We start from the raw sequence: 20,112 nt of genomic DNA, 5'->3' as shown, positions 1-20,112 counted from the left end.
AAAAGCGGTTCAGACAGCAGTATACCCACGTATATCCCTGTCCTTGTTTTTAAAATTGTAATGTGCGGTTCCAGCTCTGCCCTTGTCTTCACACACGTGACTCTATTGCCAGTTTTGCAAATATTTAAGCATGAAAATGTTACACCAAAGTCATTTTTGAAAATGGGCTGTAAGTATTTTTGAAGACGTTGCCCATTATTTCTACTAGGCACTCACCTTGAAAGTTTGCCTTGCCTCACTAAGCATAGGAAACAGGTTATGCACAATTTTGTCCAGCTTCTTTTTAAAAAATAGGAAAATGCTAATTTTGTTATCTTTTACAGTCATGGTAATCTTTACTGTTACCTGTTGCTGCAAGTAAAATGCTGTTTTAATGTGATGTATCATATTTAATGTAACATGATTAAGCTTGCTGCTAAATATCTCTGAAGAAAACTAAATGAGCATATTAAAATGAATGGGTATGTTTTGTCCAGGGGCCAAGGGATGCAGAAAATGATGAAAATGATAAAGGTGATAAGAAAAATAAGGGTACATTTGATGGAGATAAATTAGGCGATCTAAAGGAGGAAGGAGATGTGATGGATAAGGCCAATGGTTTGCCTGTACAAAATGGGATTGATCCAGATGTTAAAGATTTCAGGTATGTACACGTTCTCTTATGAATTAGATTAATGCATTACTTTTACCTTTGGAAATCCTGCAAAACGCGTCTTGTAATAAGTGCCAGAAAAGACTCTGTTTGCTCAGGTCTATTTATTTTTGTTGACAGCACATCAATAGGTACAAACAGGGAATCCTCATAGATGCAGGAGATGGAGAATGACTTCAGTTCTTGTCCATTCATTGATCTGTGCAGGGCAAATTCTGTGCTGGGGGGGGGTGTTAATAAATACAAACAAATACACCCTCATATTTACCTAATTTCTGTGCAACAGGGAAATAGTGGTACAGGTTTCAGGGGAGGTGGGGGTGTAGTGGGGGATGGGTGGTAGTGGGGAGGTGGTGGGGACAGCAGGCGACTTGCCCCATTACCTAACCCTCCCCCTCTCTGCTGACCCTTGTTCCTGCAGGCTTTGTCTGTGCTCCATGGCTTGGGACAGCCTGCTAGGGCCAGAGCAAAGAGATAGGGGAGGGCCATGACAGAGGCTGCAGATGGGGAGCAGGGAAGTGGGAGACTGCAGGAGGGCAGAAGCAGTGTTGGGGGAGAGTGGGGTGCAGACCAGGGGCCTGAGGCTGCAGGGTGGAAAAGCAGGGGTTGCAGGCAACAGCTGTGGTTTTCCACAGGGTAGGGGCCAGAACTGGAGCTGGAGTAGCTGCCTAACCCCTCCTTTGCCACCAGTATTCAATTCCAAGAGGAGGGACTCTTTTGTTAAATGGGGGGAAGATGGGACCTTGTCTTGTAATCAAGTAAATTGGGTGGTTGTATGTGTAATAATATATATTTTGTTTTAATTATATACCACGTTAGTTTAAAATTGATTGTGTCACTTCAACTATTTCCCATAAAAAACTGTTCTTAGATGTTTATAGTCTGTAGTCTGAATTTTTAAAGTTTTTTTTCTCTCTTGGTTTGGTGAAAACTTCCTGGATCTTGGCCATCAACTTGTACGGCAAATGCATGTGTGCTTGCTGCTGCTACATATCCTACGACATCCTATGCACTTGGTGTCATTTCAAAGTCTAAGAAAACTCCTTTAAAAAATTCGAAGCTCTGAGACATATACCAGTTTATCATCTGTTTTAACATATGAATATATAACATTGGCCGTGCAGTTATGATGAACTACTTCACCTTTTAGTCCAAAGCTGCGTGAAGCAATTAAAATAGCATGACAGGATCTATAAACAGATTTTAAGGGGTGCAATTGTAGAGCAACAGCATTAAATACTGGAATAATTGCTTAGTGGCTCTGGGAATATACACCTTTTAAAAAAGTCTAACGGTAGTAATTTTCTAGTGCTTTTTTTCATGACTGGTTTCTCCTAACCTAAAAATCCATCATAACATGTAAATTGACTGACTTTTTACCCTCTGGAGGAACTGACTTTAAGGTGATGATGATAAAATAACCCCCATTTTGTGTTACATGTTCAGGGCAGTAGGCATATCTTAGAGGTTTTGGGTAGTCATGTTAGGGTTTTCCCTCTTGGGTTCCTTATGACTGACCAACATTTAAGATTTAAGCATTTAGAAATTGAGCTAAATATTAAAGATGGGATTTTTAAAACAGGAGTGGAACCACATACATATTTCACAAAACAAATGTCTTTTAAAAAAATATGCTGGGGAAACCCTTCAAAGCATAGTGCTATGCTTCCATTAACTTGTTTCTGCTAAAAGGCATTACCAAGAGTCTGTGCTATTTTGATTCCTCTGGAGAACTGTTCCTGCTGTTTATTCACATTACAGGGTGGGGGGAAAATCTTTGAGTATTCACCTGTTAAATTCTGGCTCTTAGAGAAGTGTGGCATCGGAAGGGAGCTACACTGTCCAAAATGTTTCCAGTCAATTTTAGTTCCTACCCCTTTCCTTGCTAATCAGTTAATTGTCACAGATGGTGTCCACATCCCAGTAGCTTAGCATTCAGCTCTCAGATGAAGCTAGGGTAATTAAGTCTAAGAAGTTATATAGGCCCTATATCTCCATTTCCCTAAGAAGATGTTGGATTGTTTTTCTCCAATGTGCATTCTGCATCTCTTTTAAATACTTATTTTTTGTACTCCATGGACTCAAAAACAGCCCACCACCTTTGGAGGGGTGGTGGGCAAGAAGAATTGCAGCTCTGGGGACAGCTGTGTTCTTTGAGGTTCATCATCCTCTGTGGGCAGAGCAAACTTGCTGCTGCCCCTCTTCCCTTCCCTCCCCTTGGGGAGGTGGGGGGAGACGGGGGGCCTAGAGTATAGCACTGTGGGATGCTGGGAGGGAGTAAGAGACCCCCTGTACATATAACTATACACATTACACCTGGCATTACAAAACATAGCACTAGAGAAAAAGTCTGCTTGGATCAAGGCCATGGTTGTAGCCTTGCACCACTCCCGTGGTGCTAGACAGGGTGCATGTTTGTTCATCTGCTTTTGGTAGCTTTACAAGGGCATGTACAGTGCTACAGATAGCAATACTATATGATTTTTCACCTGCAAACAAGACAGCATTATTACAATGACTTTTTAACTTTTTGGACTGGAAAATATAATTTTAAGAAATAGATGGTTTCACTAGTAAGCTATTTCCATCTATCCTTAGATAAGATAATCATGCCACCCTATTGGTTTAATTGTTCTTTGAAGAAAATCTCATAGAAGAAATACTCTAGTAGAATACGTGGAATGTGCTTAATTTAACAGTGGAAATAACTACTGAATTGTTTTGGCCAGCTGTACCTTAGTCATACTTGCATCTATCTTTCTGTGTAGCCGTACACCTGGTAACTGTCCGAGTTCTGCTAACGAAGTGGATCTTCTGGGTCCAAATCAGAATGGATCGGAGGGCTTAGCCCAGCTGACGAGTACTAATGGTGCCAAGCCTGTGGAAGATTTCTCCAACATGGAGTCACAGAGTGTTCCTCTGGATCCAATGGAACATGTTGGCATGGAGCCTCTTCAGTTTGATTACTCTGGCACTCAAGTACCAGTGGACTCAGCAGCAGCAACTGTGGGGCTCTTTGATTACAATTCTCAACAACAGGTAAAGTATTCACGCACAAACTCCTCCTTTTCCCTTCTCCAGAGCTTCCAGTAGACAAATCAGCTGACTCCTTGTTTCTCATTTGTCCCAGAGGCAGCATGTAATCTTTGTTACCTGTGTGGAGGGGCTACTCATTCACTGAACACTGTTCAGTAACAAGAGACCTTATAAACAAGTACTGTGCTAAACTGATGAAAGCCTTCCTGGTATATAGCAGACTGGAAAACAGTATTAAGGACATTTAAAGTCAGTCATTAAATAGGTAAAAAGGTACTGCTGTTGAATTATTGTAGCTTCAGACAGCTGACGTGTGAAGCTACTTTTAACTAGCAGATCAACAAAGATAAAGTAATGGATTCAAAAGTAATACTGTTATGCTTAGAAATTGCAGTGGTGTATTGCCATCTCTGCAGTACCAAATCATAATGGAGTTAATGGAGAAGGGTGTGTCTGAAGTGTCTTGCTTTAGCTTGGCTGTGACTTTAAGATAAAATGAGGTCGGAATCCACTGAAAATTCCTGGGTACTCTGCCTGCTTCAAGTGCCCCCTCCAAAACTCGTAGCTTACAAGATGTACTCAACCAGCCTTCCCTTCAGGCAGCCTAAGACAGTCCATCATGGACAGAATACAGGTTTCCTTGATTTTTTTTGTTTGTTTGTTTGTTTGTTTGTTTTTAAATGTGGGTTTTGTATATGCAAATTCACTGTTATGTGATGAACATTTGTAGACCCATAATTCATTATACGCGAGGTAAATTCACTTTTACGTGATTGGCATAGCACCACCCCTCCACCCCCCTGGGCCCAACCAGGTAAGTCTGCTGTGGGGAGGGGAAAGGACCATGGCACTGTGCTTCGTCTGTCCCCCTGCCCTGGGCCCCACTTGTCCCTGCTCACCCCAGCTCCTGGGCTGTGCTGTGCCCTGGTGCAGGCAGCTAGTGTCTGCTGCTCCTGGAGCTGCTGCAGCAGGGGCTGGGGTGAGGGGGAATAAGAGGAGCCCCGGGTGGCACGGGATGCTGTGTAGCTTGTCCGCACTCACCCTAGTCCCTGCTGCAGTGGGAACAGCTGGTGCCAGCTGCAGAGGGAGCAGTCAGTGGAAGGTGGGGTGCCTCTTGCTGCTCCGCACCAACCGGAAGGACTGTGGGCTAGGGGGGTATGCTGGGCTCTTCTCGGGGGGCGCATGCCCCCAGATCTGCACGTGGGGCAATAGGCTGCTGCTGCTGCTACATGCTGGGGCTGGTGGCGGCACTGGGCTGTTCCTGGCACTCAGTGTGGCTTGCCCCGAGTGCTGGGAAGAGCCCAGTGCTGTCATGGGTCTAAGCCTGCTGCGGCAGCCTGTTGTCTCGCACGTGGATCCGGAGGCATTTGCCTCCCAAGAAGAGCCCAGCACAGCCCCCAAGCCCACAGCCCCCCGGGGGGTGCAGAGCAGCAAGAGGCGTGCCCCACACACCCACTGATGGTTCCCTCCACAGCTGGTGCCAGCCACTTCCAGGGTCACTGAAACGGGCTAGCTTGAGTGTAGACAAGCTGTGTCGCACCCTGTGCCTCCCAGGGCTCTGCTTGTCCACACTTGCCCCTGTTGCAGCGGCCCTGGGAGCAGCCAACACGAGCTGCCTGCACCATGGTGCGGCATCGCCCAAGAGCTGGGGTGAGTGGGGATCGGCAGAGCCCAGGCCTGGGGGGAATGGATGGAGCACGGTGCTGCTCAGCGGCTGCAAGCACTTAGCACCGGCTGCTCCTGGGGCCACTGCAGCAGTGGCTGGGGTGAGTGCCACTCTGTTCCCTCTGCTTTGCTACCTTGTGCATCCCTCCCCCCGCTCCTTCCCTAGTCCCAGCCTCACTCACTCCCCTCCCGCACTGCTATGGGAACCTATCCCTATTTGTTACATTATAAAGTAGGTTTGCTTTATACAAATTTAAATTTATGTGCCATTCTCCGGGAACGCATGTACTGCATAAATTGAGGAAAACCTGTATGTCTGGTCATCAGTTCATAAAGCAAGTCTCCTGTTATGTGTAGTAAAATGCCAGTGAAATGTTCCATGTTTATATGGAGGGCCACTCCAGTAGCTCTTGCTATTTTTAAACATAAATAACTTGACTATATTGTGGGTTAGTTGGTCAAGCTCCTTTATTCACTGGTTTTTGGAGAGCTTGTGAGAGCAAAGTGCTGTTGATGATGAGCAGAACAAATATTTCACTAATTTATACTCCACTAGATTGAAAATGGCCAAACTAAGTTTTCTTTTTTTTCTTTTTAAACTGTTGTGTTGTGTTTTCTGATGTGAAGGATTTTGTCAATGTGCTGCCACTTTTTTTTTCTTTCCTATGTGATGAAACTGAAACCTTTTGAAAACCTTTTTGCAGTTTTTATCTAGCTCGAAGTAGGGTCCGGTAGTAGAGCTAATGAGAAGAAATTGCTTTCCAAAACATTGTTATGGTCAGAGAGGTGACAGCAGAAATATAACATCTGTGTAATTCATGCTTTAATTTCCTTCGTGTCTCTCATAGAAAATGAGACTTTTACAATTTACAATTCTAAGTGAACTTTTTATTTTTCTGCCGACCTTATGAATTCTTTGTTTCTAGAAATTGGGTGTTTGTCTTCTTGAACTTAACCACTGGCAATAAAAATTCTGAAATTGGAATCTAGCTGAAAAGTTTGTTGCTGCAAGAAACAAATTACAGTGCAGCTCCTGTGGCTATATTAGTTTTGCAAACTTGACTGATATGATTATAAAAAAAATAGACTAGGCAAATAATGTTTACATGCAGCAGATCTAGAAATATCCATTTTTTAATGTAATTGTCCTTCACTGTTTCTGCTTCTGGCCTACATGCTCTACAATTCTGTATCACCTCAACTTCACTGATCTCAGTAGATAGCAGGATATACTGTTGCACTCAGTAATGCAGCTGGTGCATGTTGAATGTATCTGTTAGACTTGGCTCATATCTTCAGATTCAGATAATATTGTTAGAAAATAAATGGTTCCAAAATAGTCTCATGGGAAGAAGCAACTAAATGTTTCCGCATTATGTTAGGATAATGTCCTTACCATTTTACTTATACCTACAGTGAACTTGAAGACAAGATCTATATATATTATATTTAATCTCGTACTCCATGCATCCTTTTCATGAAAATTAGTTATCCAAAATTGAAGAGCACGTCTTAAGCGAGGAAATGGATTTTTGCACTGGGACGGAGGTATGGGCATGCTAGAATGGCTGCTGGGAGCTGTCCACATGGAGCAGGGGTGGAGTCCACTTTTCAGTTATCACCCATTCTCTTTCACTGCAGCTCCACAGCTAGAGTTTTAACCTTTTCATAGCTGCTGCCAATTTGGCAGCAGCTTTTGGCTCCCAGGCTGACAGCTGCAAGAGGGTTAAACCTCTGGCTTGGAGCTGCAAGGGCAGGGTGAATGACACTGACAAGTGGTCTCCATCACAGCTCCATTCAGCCATAGGCAGTCTGTGCTGTGGCAGGTAAAATGCTGGAACCCCCCCCCCCCTACATTTTGCTTGCACAGAACAAGGTGTGTGTCTTATTTGGGAGCTGAAGGAGGTACAGAAATAGATCTGCTGTATTAATGCAAGGCTTCCATTACTTGTAGTGCTTAACTCTTAGTTGTAACCTCCTCCCTCTTAACATATTTCAGTATAAAAAAACACAATGCATTTGGCTCCAAAGGACAGAGTAGGTACTTACTTACTGCAATAAGTCCAGCAGCCAAATTTACTGGGGTCTATTCCAAAAGTGTTTCAGGCTGCTATCATTTGCCAGTTGCACTAATTTCCTAGTGTATTTGCTAATTGCTGAGTTCTCCAATTGCAATAATTTGGAGTAAACATATTTCTAAGTAAAATTGAAAAACCACACAGCATGGATGTTTTTATTGTTGTGTACAGTCTAGCTCCCTTATAAGGGTAGATATTTAATTGTTTCCTGAAGGAAGTATCTGAAGAATCTCATTTTTCAAATACTTCCTAAGAACAATAAAAAGACTGTATACCTTATTTCTCACATACAACATGCACCTTTCTGTCAAAATTGCAGTGTGTATTTTAAGTGTAAGTTCTGCTTTTTTGCTGGGAAATAAGCATGCTTGGAGATCCTGGCATGCCAAGCAGATTGCAAAACAATGGAGCCCTGTTTTAACCTTCTCACATCCGTAACTATTGGCTGAGTGCTGAAGCTTGTGTATAAAGCAGCAAGTGAGCAATGATTTGCAACCAAGGGTGCCACAGTGCCTTAGAGCAGGGGCGGGCAAAATACAGCCCGCGGGCCAGATCTGGCCCACCAGGCCATTCTATTCAGTCTGCAGAGTCTCTTAAAAAAAAATTTAGTAAATTAATATTTATTCACCCTGGCTCCCTGTTAAAGCTGGCTGGAGCCAGGGGCAATGGGACCCAGAGGGAGCCCTCAGCAGGCTTGAGCAGCCCAGCCCTACCCACCCCCAGCCAATTTCTTACTTTCTTGCCTCTGCTCCAGCACCAGGTGGCTCCTGGCTGCATCCCCGGACCGCGGAACATGGGACCGCGCTGGTAGGGGGGTGTATGTGTGTGCGCAAGCGTGTCTGCAGGTATGAGGCAGAGTGTGTGTGTTCATAAGGTGAGTCCCACACACACCTGTCCATACACATGCACCTACACCTCCCCTTGCACTGCCATACACAAACCCCATCCACCCTTCCCACACACCCACAGCCCCCACAAATCTATACCCACCCCTCACAATATACAAGAATAAGACTTCATTTTAAGCTGTTGTGCAGTCACCTGTCCATACACTACACAAACGCATATAAATCAGGACAAAAATATTTTTTGAAACCAAATTCATGAATGTTGTAGATGCTCACTTTTTAGAATATAATTTGGTATTTTTCTGATTCTGAGATGGCAAACCCCTTGCTGAAAGGAATACTTTTGGGGCAAGGGGAGGGACTTACGGTGGCAAGGCCAGGATTTAGGGGGTGGACTTCTGGTCACAAGATGGTGACCGGGGGGTGGGGTACCTGTCAAGGGGCAGGGCTACCTATGTGGCCCTTGACAGCTTGCCAAAACTCGGTAAGGGGCAAGCTCTTCCATTTCAAATGCTCCTCCTCCTGTTTATTACGGTATAGTCTCTTCCCTGCCAGCTGCTTTTCCTACCTAAGTAAACTGTTTACTGGGTTGGGACTGGCCATCAATGTTTACAAATGGGTCCTGGTACAAAAAGGTTGAAAACTACTGTTGTTTATGACACTTTGTGGGTTAGTCTTAGATGTTTACAAATATTTTCATAGCTGCAGCATGACTTCTTCTTAGATCTTGCTTATTTCAGTTGTAAAAGAAAAAATGGAATGAAAAGCAATATTAATCTGTCAAAACAGGTTTACACTGTGATATTTATCTGGTTTTTTCTGTGATTTTTTTATGTCCCTCCTCGAGTTTTGAGCATAGTTCTTCAAAGCCTGTTGATGAACACAGTACATTTAGTAATTCCGTATCAGTGGGGGCTTCACTGGCTCCCTGAGCTCAGTTTTTCTTGTCTTAGCAGCTGGAGTGCCAACGGGTTAGATGAAGCTTGAACAGAACAGTGGATGCAACAGGCTTTGAAGGCTTATAGAGACCCCTAGACACAGAGCAGCGGGCAGTTTCCTCCATAGCACTATGTAGACCCCTTGCAGCCGTCAGCGACATGGTAACCCTTCATCCCCAAAGACCTCCACAAGTGCAAAGGGGCTGATTTATAGGTGGAATGGGACAGATCCTCTCCCTGAGGAGTATTAATTTGACCTTACCACCAAGTTTCCTGAAAGCTTCACCACTTGCTTTACTCATGTTTTGAATCCATATTGTTCCAAGACCTCCAGCCGGTCACCCCCACAACCATTCTAGTGTCAGCTGTCTCACATCCTCCCTTAAAGTATAGGCAGCGGTAATAAATGTATCAATACCAGAGGAGACTGATAAAAGCTGTTATGGTGAAGCAGTTGTATCTGAATGATTCAGTAGTAATTTGAATGTAGCAAAACCTCTCCAGCTTTAACCCTGCTCTAGTCAGAGTCAAAGGTAGGGTGTTTTAGCTAATTTGTAATCCTACAACATCATACAGAGGAAACAGATTGTAAGAGCTGCTGCATCTTCCTAGGCAGCAACAGCAGCCCCCCACAGTAATTTTTTTAAATCAGCTACAATGTACTTTTGTCTGTACTCTTAGGTGGCCTATAACATGTTAGACCAGCAGTTTTCAAACTTTGAGCTGAGCTCTTCTTTGAGCTACAGATTTTTGTTCCTCTCCTCCCTCACAGATGAACAGCACAGCCAGGCACAGGGCACTCCTCATCCTAGCAGCTGCTGCAGCTTGGCTTGGTGGGCACTACCTGCTGAGGCTCCAGTACCTTCTGCCTTGGCCCTACTTTTGCTTTAGGCTGTATGCCTGCTGCACTGAGGTCCCAGAGGCGCAGCAGCCCACTAAGAGAGCCTGCTGCAGGCTCATCCCCCTGCAAGGCTGCAGTGGTGCTGGCTCCTTGCAGACTCCTTGCCCGTCCCCCCCCTTGTGCTGCACTCCCTCCCCGCCCCAACAGTTTTTCATAGTTTGAAAACAGTTGTATTAGATTCTTCTTAAGCAACATTTCCTCTGCTTCTAAAGCCCAGTGCTGTAATTCTTGCTGCCATCCTCCTGTTCCTTATGTGTCTGTAAACACCCATGTACAGTGCACAGTAGGAAAATATGTCTATGCTTCCCTGAAACGTTCCTCTCTGAATAATGTCTACAGTGCCATGCCAGTGGGGGCATCAGCATATTTTGCTGGTGGGGGCAGGCAGCAGCTGGTAGGTCACTGGCAGCAGGGGAATGCATTATTACAGGGGTTTTCAACCTTTTTGGGTCATTGTACTGCCGGTGGCCAGTCAAGAAGGCAGGAGTCCCCTGGTGGCCAGACAAGCAGGGGGTGTCCCCCAGCAGCCGATCAGCATCCGGGGGGGGGGAGGGGTCCCATGGCCAATCAGTGAGCGTGCTGGCAGCAGCGTCCACTGGCGAGTGCCCCCTGGGGACATCAGAAGTACTCCCAGTTGAAAAACCCTGCATTATCAGGTAACTCCAGGGTTGATTCAAATCCACCTTTTAAAATTTACAGTTTGCTTAATATGCTTTGAGAGGAAAAAGAATACTTTTTCCTAATAAAGAGCATAGTAACTTTCACGTAATGACTGCAAATCACAATCCTTCTTTGTAGATTTTCACCTATTCTGGATGATTTATTTGTCTCTAGAGTGAGCTACATCTGTGGACACTTTCTTAAAGGAAATTTGCAGGCAAGACTAGATCAATTGTCCTGTGGTGCAGTGTTTCCTGTTCTTCATGCTAAGATCTACAGAAGCTGGGAGTGTTGCTGGTTGAGTGATTTGCTGCCTGGGCCTGACGAGCCTTAACAAGGAGGTGGAGCCAGTCCAGGCCCAGCAAGGTATAAAAGGAGATTCCCTAAGCCAGGGAGCCAGCAAACAGGCTGCAAACAGAGTAAGCATTTTGCAGGCCAGTTCACAAATTAGTTTTCCCTCCCCCTTGCTTTTAAGAGGAGAGCCTTTCAGCTTGGTTGAGGAAGCAGGGACAAAGGAACCTGTTGGGGCCAGGGAACAGACCAGCTTCCAGGCAAGTTTGCTAGGGAAAGTGTGTTTGGAAGAAGGGCAGTAAGAGATGGAAGGCAGATCAAGAGACCCAGGGAAAGGCTGGAGGATATTACAGTGCTAGAGCCGCTTCCGCTGCATCTGCTTGGGGCAATGGAGACCAAACCTGTGAAGTTTCTGTCCAGGCTGGGCTGCTCACCATCGAGGCTTCCACCGGGTCAGAGTTTTGTGTTGTGGGGACTGTGGCTTGCAGGTTCTTCCCAGTGGCAGTCAGGTTGGGGGGTGACTGTGGTGTAAGCAATGCCTCCTGGTGGTGTCTCTTGGGGAACAGGCAAGAGAACTGCAAGAGGAGGTGATGAGGCTCTGAAGCATTTTCTGCCATGAAGAGGTTATCGATTTGATGCTGGAAGAGACCTCTGAGACTGAAGGAAGAACTGCCAGAGGCAGTGCTAGAAAAGATAGAGGACATGAACTCTCAGGAGGGTGGAAGCTTTGAAGCCTGTGACATGGCAGCAACCAGAAATCTTCACGTCCACCTGCAGCAATTTGTCTTGAGGACAGATATGCGGCCTCAACAACAGAGAAGGAGGAGCATGTTCCATTGGTGCAGGAGGATATGCCAGGCCTCACCAAGGTGGGAAGGATTGAGGCACCCGCCACCAAGAAGTGACAGGTGGTGGTGGTTGGAGACTCCCTTATGTGGGGGATGGAGGGAGCCGCCTGCCGACCTGTCCTGTTGTCTTGGGAAGTCTGCTGCTTTTCCGAAGCCTGGATCGAAGATGTCACAGTACCGAGACTCATCTGGCCCTTTGACTATTACCCCATGTTGCTCATCCATGTGGGCACCAGTGATATTGCCGGGGAGATGCTGAGTGGGTCAAAAGTGTATATGGGACTCTGGGTGCAAGGGTGAAGGGATCTGGGGCTCAGGTCATGTTCTCTTCAATCCTTCCAGTCAAGGGAAAGGGCCTGGGCAGGAACAGGTGCATCCTGCAAATTAATACCTGGCTGCGCAGGTGGTGTCACCAGCAGGGCTTTGGATTCTTTGACCATGGGATGGTGTTCCAAGAAGGATTGCTGGGAAGTAATGGAATCCACCTGACAGAGAAGAGCATCTTCACAATCAATCTTGCTAACCTAGTGAAGAGAGCTTTAAACTAAGTTTGTTGGCAGGTGAAGACCAACGCCTTGAGGTAAGTAGGGAAGTGGGAGACCTGGAGGAAGAGCAAGCAGGAGGGGGCAGCAGCAGGGGAGGTGTTCTCATACTTCCTGAGAAATCGGGGCAATCAACTAGATACCTTAGGTGCCTGTACACAAATGCATGGAGCCTGGGAAATAAGCAGGAAAAATTGGAAGTCCCCGCACAATCACAAAACTATGATATGATTGGAATAACAGAGACTTGGCTTGAAGCACTGTCATGGATGAGCACAAACTGCTCAGAAAGGACAGGCAAGGGAGAAGAGGAAGAGGAGCTGCACTTTGTGTACAAGAGCCATATGATTGTTCATAGCTCCAGTATGAAACTGGATAGGCCTGTTGAGAGTCTCTGGGTTAGGTTCAGCGGGGAGAGCAACAAGGGTGATGTAGTCAGTGTCTGCTATAGACTACTAGTCCAGAAGGAGGTGTTGGATGAGGCTTTCTTCAAACAGCTAGCGCAGGTTTCCCAATCACAGGCCCTGGTTCTCATGGGATACTTCACTCGGCCTGAAATCTTCTGGGAGGGCAATATAGCAGTGCACGGGCTGTATGGAGAGTGTTGGGGACAACTTCCTGGTGCAAGTGTTGGAGAGACCAACTAGGGGCTGTGATCTTGACCTGCTGCGCGCAAACAGGGATGAATTGATGGGGAATATAGTAGTGGATGGCAAGTTGAGCAGCAGTGACCACAGGATGATTGAGTTGAGGATCCTGAGGAAAGGAAGGATGGTGAGCAGCAGAGTAAAGATCCTGGACTTCAGAAAAGCAGACTTTGACTCTCTCAGGGAACTCATGGGAAGCCAGTCTGGGGCGGGGGGGGAGAGAGGAGTCCAGGGGAGCTGGCTGTATGTACTTCAGAGAAGTCTTACTGAGAGTACAGAAACAAACCATCCCAATGTGCAGGAAGACTAGCAAATACAGCAGAAGATCAGCTTGGCTTAACAGGGAACTCTTCAGTAAATCAAATCACAAAAAGGAGCCCAGAAGAAGTGGAAACTTGGACAAATAACTAGGGAGGAGTATAAGAGCATTGCTTGGGCATACATGGATGAAGTCAGGAAGGCCAAAGTGCAGTTGGAGTTGCAGCTAGCATGTTGATATCACCCAAGAAAATCTTTATTGGTGCACCCCTACTAAGAATGCTGTACTTGAGAGACTTGGTCCTTTTTGCTTAAACACTCAATTATGATGATCCTTTCTCTGCTGCCACGCCCTTCCCCTCCCCCCCCCACTCCTTCCCAAAGGCACTCAAACCTATGTCTTACAGATTTATAACATGTTAAACTGGACAGACAGCAGAATGAGTTTTACTTGTTAGCTGTTTGTTTGGGTTATATGGTAGAAGTAATGATTTCATCCAAGTATTTATTTTAAATCTGTCTTTTCCTACATGGAATATTGAAGTAGTAAACGTACTCTGTGAGAGACAGACTCTGGAAGAGTCTGCTAGGCTTATCAGGCTGGAGAGCTGTGGCCTTTTCAGTCAAAAGGCATAAACATTTTCATTGTTAAATTCTCTCCCTAAGGAATAATGGAAAAGATTAGAAAATTTGTCCACTGTGAGAGGTCATTTACTTCCTCCCATCCTGAGTTCCGATGCACATGGAAGCTGCTGAGCACTTTAATTACTGTTTCTGGAAGCAAATAGATTAGTCACCAGTTTATCAACTAGACTTACAAGCAGCAAAATATTTCTGGATAAAGGAGCCACTCTGCTAATGGAAGGCTTTGTGTTGCTTTCTCCTTCAGTTGGCCATGCATACATAAGATAAGAAACTTTTCTTGCCTAATACAGGAGAATTTCTCCCTGGGGTAAGACTGATTGTGCTCTTCCCAATTTTTATGAAAACTTTATCAAAAGTGGTGACTTGTCAGGATCAGGGTAAGCCTATTATCCACAGAAGGAAAAGAACTCTGAAACTTCAGCAAATCCTTTTGTTTCAGCTGTGGATACAATGCTTTCTCTCTTTCTGGTACCCATTCTCTGAATGACCCTGGAAAGATCATTTGGGAGGGAAGGGATAATAGAAGTAAACTTTGGAATTGTTCTCAGAAAAACTCCCTTCCTGCTGCAGAGCTTTTCTAAAATTTGATTGAGCCTCGCAGCTATTTTGAGTGTAAAGAAATGGAGGGGAAATGGAGGGAATGTCAGGAGGTGGGACATTTACCTGTTGCCTCCGATTCGTTCTGGCCCCAAGTTGCAAACCATTTAAAGTAGTCATTGTAATAGATTCATGGATCTCCACAGAAAGGGCAGTATATCTCTGTGTTACTACACAGAGGCTATGTATGTGTGTGTGCTTGGGCATGTGAACTCAACTAAGAGAATGTGTTTTTGCAGACAAGAAGGGAGCCAGAAATACAAAGGTGGAAGGCACTAACATTCCTAAACACTTGCCCAGATTTTTCTCTCCATCTCTTCCCCATGTACAGGTTTTTCCTCTTAGGAGTAAGAATTGAGTGTCTGGAGAATGTTAAATAGTTGTTCCCGGAGCCTTTGGGGGATATCAGTTCAGACTCTCATCATTTGTAGGTTTAAGGCATTCAGAGAAGTAATCAGTGATTAAGGCTGGGTACACATGTTTAAATGGTCTGGGGAAATTCTTCTAGGTTTGTTCTCCAGGTAGAAAAACTTATGTGGAGATGCTTGAACAGAACAAACAATGCTGAGCCCTTGAAGAGAAGACGACTTGCAGGGCTGGTGCTCCACACATCGTAGTATGCTCTGAAGACTCCCTCAGTCTGCTTGGAGACAGATGGCAGCAGTATACTGTGCACCTCTGATTGACGGACCCAGGCTGCTCAAAATCAGCTTGTACCTCCCTGCAGTACAGTGTGGGATTGTGACAAGGGCAAGTTTTGCTCCCTGCTGGGCTTGGAGTCTAGTGACTGATATGCCCCACCTGGGAGAGGCATGGGAGCAAAGCACCCTGGGATGCAGGAAGACTGCTGTGGTTTCTCTTGAAAGAGAATGTGTAAAGACATTTGCTTTCTCAGGAGAAACGCTCCCTAGTTGTTCCTGGGTTATTTTTCTCTCGGAGCAGCCATTTTTTGCTTTGAGAGAAAAATGCTGAACATCTGTACACTTACTAGTTTTCTTCCGGGGCAGCCATGACTCCAGGGAGAAACTGAATATCTCTATGTGGCCTAAATCAGTGTTCAAACATCAGATCCTCTTGGCTGTTTTTTTGAAAGGGAAACTCCTATTCAGGCTAAAGCTTTAGAGAACAGATGGAAATGTGGCCTGCTTTAGTACTCCACAAAATGGCCATTTGTCCCAGGTCTCCAGGCATGAGTTTTAGGATACTGAATTCCATGAGCTGGGGAAGTAATCACAGTTCGTCTGGAATGGAGGCTCAAAGTCTTCATCTTTATTAGACAGGCAAGGTTCTTTGAGTAGATGTGATATCTTTTATTAGACCAACTGAGTAGTTGGAAAAAAGTTCTTAGCAAGCGTTCGGGCGCAGTCACCCTTCCTCTCTCTTGGCATTCAAAGAGAAAAACCCCAAGAATATAGACTTCACTGCGTTATTTAAGTAGTCATGTAGACTCATTGGTCATCTGTCCCTGAACATCAGGGAAGGAAGTCCTTTCCTTGCAAGAGAATGGTAACTATGGTGTGTTTATTATTATTGTTGTAGTCTTTTTTTTTTAAAAACAATTCTAAACTTTAAATTGAAAGTAACTATCCTTCTGCCTAAATCAGGTAGAAATATTATTGGTCTAACATTGTATGTTGTAATGGCCCTAAAGAAACTTCAGTTTTGTTGTCTGAGCTGTACAATGAGGATAGAAGTAGAAGTAGTAAAAGAGTCTCTTGTTTTTTCAAGGGGAGAAAGGTACTATTTAAGACAGCTTGCTTCAGAGCATTGAAGGCAGTACATTGGGCATATAAAACCCATTACACTGGAAGTTTAGGTAGGATCACCACTACTACAGTTAATCAAGGGAGCTATCTGGCATTCATATTCTCTGATGTTGGTAGTTAGTGCCCCACCATCAGCTAATGTATAGTTCCAGAAGAGAATTGCTGATCGTTTTGAGCAGTGCTGAGCATCTGGTCTGATGCATGAAATTAAAGAGGAATTTTTTTGGTTTGTTTTACCAGTCTAGATCCCATCTCTCAAATTAGTGTGGTCTTTGAGATGTTCTGTTTTAAAAACAACAATGGCAATTTCTCTCAGCATCTTAAGTGAAATTCAAATCTCACACCTTAAAAAATAACGCCGAGAACTCCTTTCAGAGATTTAGTTGAGTTTGGCAAGCTGAGCCTTGCATGTGAAAGCACATGACGCTGCTGAAAAATCCTAATGTTTGGCTTCTATTTTCTGTCAGGAAAGAGTGTTATACTCCCAACTGTCTGGATTAATATAGAAGATCTCGTGCCCATGTCTGTGGGGGGTGGAAGTGACTTGACTTAACTGAGGGCAGCTTCTCTGTTGCTTGCTTAAAAATCTGATTTTTAGATCATGTTAATATAAGTTAATTTTTTGTGAGTATCATCCATCCTGTTCCCAATTCTGTATTCTACCTCCACAATCATTTGCAATCTTCTGATATTTCTCAAAAGCAATTGGCTACTTGGCAATGTAATATAGTCTTGTATTTAGTGTACTCTGTAGTAGCTGGGAAAAATCTTATGTAATCTTTGTAATCAAGTAGTGATCCATAATTGGGAGACTTACGTCTTTGTTTAAATGGAAGAGAGATTTTTTAGGCAATGGATGGCGGCAGAAAAACATAAGGTAACAGAAACCTTTTAGGGTTTTGAAGGAAACCTTTGCAATGGGATAATAATAATTGAATGAAAATATTTTTATAAAAGTATTGTGATAACCTAGAAACATTTTATTAGTCTTCCTTTTTAGACACACTTCCATATCATAAAGACTGGCCAAACTCGTGTTAGGAAACTTTAGAGGGATCGCTTCAAAAGAAAGTCTGAGGATACTGGTCTAGTGCATGAATAAAGCTCTCTATCTGCTTTTTATTTCTTCAGTTGTTCCAAAGACCGAATGCGCTTGCTGTTCAGCAGCTGACAGCAGCACAGCAGCAACAATATGCATTGGCAGCTGCCCATCAGCCACACATAGGTAAGTCTTTCATTTAATGGTCTGTCTTTATTGGATTTCTCTTGAGTAGATGGCTGATACTTGCTACTGACTATCTTTGAAATATCCCGGGGTGGGGAGGAGTGGCCAGGCTTTTTAAAACATAACTGTGGTTTTTCTAATATGTGGGTGCTAGACATGTATTTTAGAAACAGACGATGTTTAAAGATTATTTTGCAAAATTTTGGTAATGCCTTATTGCATACTTTACAACATTCATGTCTGGCAGTGATGACACACTTGCCCTCACTGAGAACACAGTTCAATAATGAGAACATTTCTTAAGTACTCATTTATTCTGAGCCAGACATAAATTGGGGTAACCAGGACAATGAAGTGAGAACATGGATTTTTAGTATAGAACTTAAACTCAGGTCTGAATTTTACATCTTTGTCTAGTTTAGCTTTGCAGTCCATTTTTAAGTCTTCCCACAGGATGGAATTTCAAGTTGTTCAGGGTATAAATGTTTAAGATGCCTTTATTCAAATGTGTTGGTATTCACAGTATTCAAGAAAGATTGACTTGTGGAGTGCTGCATTTAGTCTTGTATATTTGGGGGGAAATAGAAGAGCTGCTGAAGGCTTGCTCATTGATGACAGTGAAATTGTTTAGTCATGACAAATGTTTTATTTCTATCTGTCAACCAGTCAAATTAGAGCTGGAGTAATGTTGTAGCCTTGATGGTCCAGGAAATGTGAGGCAGGTACCTTTCAGGGCACTTCATACCCAAAAGATTATTTATATCTGTGCCAAATATACAACTGGTCCAATCAGAGATACCACCCACAAAAATCCTTGCCACTAACAAAACCCATCAACTATTCCAAGCCATGTATGTTGCCCTTCATCTCTAAATCAGGTGGGCCTCTCCCCTTACTTAATGCCATTTTATGAAAGTACTTTTAATATCTCAAGTGCCTTGAGATTCTTTGTCAAACTGGGTCATTTGACCTGCGGTACAAAACTGGACTAACTTACCTTCGAGCAGCTGTTGCCTAATCCTATAGTGATATGTGCGCATTATACTATAAGGACACAAGGGAATTAAATCAATGTAAATTTGACCCTGAAGCAGGGCTAAAGTTGGAGTTTTGCTATACCTATACTGTTACAGGTTCATGCACATGCAACTATTACAGCTTCCCTGCTGCACCCTCCCAAGCACTCAAACAGCATTCTCCCCCACTCCCTTTTGAAGCCAAAGTGTTGCCTGCCCTATAATCACAGAAGTGACTGCAGTGTAGCATCTGCTACTTAAGATGGCACTAAGATAGCTATCTTGGGTTTAGGTAGTAATCTAGCCAAGGCAGTATGGAAACCAGCACTAGCTAGTTCTCCTTGCTTTCCTGGCTATGTTTCTGCAGTGTGCTCTTAGTTTAAAGGTATGCATCAATACTACCGAATAAAAATTAACTGAACTTTTTCTACTATGTTTTTTCTAGCCTTTTTTTTTTTCTTTAGGGGTGCCATGTTTTGGAATCAAGATCCATTTGCCTATACATCATACCTTTCCAACCAATTTCGCATTAGGTGGTTTAAATAAGACTGAAAACTTTAATCCCCATTGTCTATAGCCTCCAGAGAACTGCATGTGAAAATGTATATGATTTGTCATCTAAAAGTGGCTGCCAACTTTTCTTACTTTTAAATCAGAGCCCTTCAAACCTATTTATGCTGTTCATTTATAGCAAGATGGTTAGTCAAACTGTTTTAGGTATTCTGGTAGGGCTGCAGTTCTAGTCAAGTTTGTTTTTACTGACAGGTATGTTTTCAGCAGGTTTAGCTCCTGCTGCCTTTGTTCCCAATCCATACATCATCAGTGCTGCTCCCCCAGGAACAGATCCATATGCCGCAGGACTTGCAGCAGCTGCAACATTAGGTGAGGCACTTTCATTTGTTCATTGGATAACTTCTCTTTTTATGCCTAAAATGTTTTACATGCCACAGTTGGTGCAGACTTAATTTAATCCTTTAACTGTGTATCAGTGTAGCCTGGGAAAATTATTATAAGCCTTATAACAGAATTTCTGTTTGCATTTTAAACCCTTATCCCTAGAGACTAAATCCTCTAATGTAGGTATAAGTCTCAATGTGGGTTCTGAAGTTGAGAACAACTACAAAAAAATCCTAGTGCACAATAGGTAAAGTTTTGCTGTTGGAATGTACTGTATTTTCTCACATTTATCCTGCATGGTTTTCCCCAGAACCTGTTGGGGAAAATTGGGGTGCGTGTTATGTGAGGAAAAGGGAGCCTCAGAGGTCCAGAAACTTGGCTGGAGAGTGGTAGGGAGGATGGAGTGATGGCATTGTTCAGTTGCCACAACTGGGAGCTGTGGCCGTTACCACTGTTGCTGCTCTACCCCTCTCCTCCTGCCTTTCACTGGCAAATTTCCAGACCTGTGAGCAGCACCCCCCTCTCCCCCAGCTGCATGCTGACTCTGGAACCATGTTCTGGGGTGGACGTGTGTGCTAAGTGTGGGACTGCACGTTGGCTTA

The 20,112-nt window shown here is 44.0% G+C and overlaps 1 protein-coding gene and 1 non-coding gene across 7 annotated transcripts in view; both read left to right on the top strand.

Annotated features, from left to right (window-relative positions):
* The window catches only part of PUM1 (pumilio RNA binding family member 1), a 131,454-nt gene that overhangs the window by 63,686 nt on the left and 47,656 nt on the right, over window positions 1-20,112 (top strand). For 3 of the 6 annotated variants that reach the window (XM_090058669.1, XM_090058670.1, XM_090058668.1), the window contains exons 6-9: window positions 477-643; window positions 3,421-3,691; window positions 17,504-17,597; window positions 19,379-19,495. In XM_090058669.1, the coding sequence (XP_089914795.1) occupies window positions 477-643; window positions 3,421-3,691; window positions 17,504-17,597; window positions 19,379-19,495 (649 nt within the window). The remainder of the gene's footprint in view (window positions 1-476; window positions 644-3,420; window positions 3,692-17,503; window positions 17,598-19,378; window positions 19,496-20,112) is intronic. The other 3 variants (XM_090058673.1, XM_090058672.1, XM_090058671.1) reach the window with 2 other exon arrangements.
* LOC149859496 (small nucleolar RNA SNORD103/SNORD85) lies at window positions 17,837-17,923 on the top strand. Its single transcript, XR_016443687.1, has one exon. It is a non-coding gene; the product is annotated as a small nucleolar RNA SNORD103/SNORD85 (small nucleolar RNA).

The sequence above is a fragment of the Crocodylus siamensis genome, chromosome 7 (genome assembly GCF_052110815.1).
Source record: "Crocodylus siamensis isolate JL-2025a chromosome 7, ASM5211081v1, whole genome shotgun sequence".
Lineage (NCBI taxonomy): Eukaryota > Metazoa > Chordata > Crocodylia > Crocodylidae > Crocodylus > Crocodylus siamensis.
The sequence above is the reverse complement of the archived record's forward strand: the minus strand, read 5'-3'. Positions and strand labels throughout refer to the sequence as shown.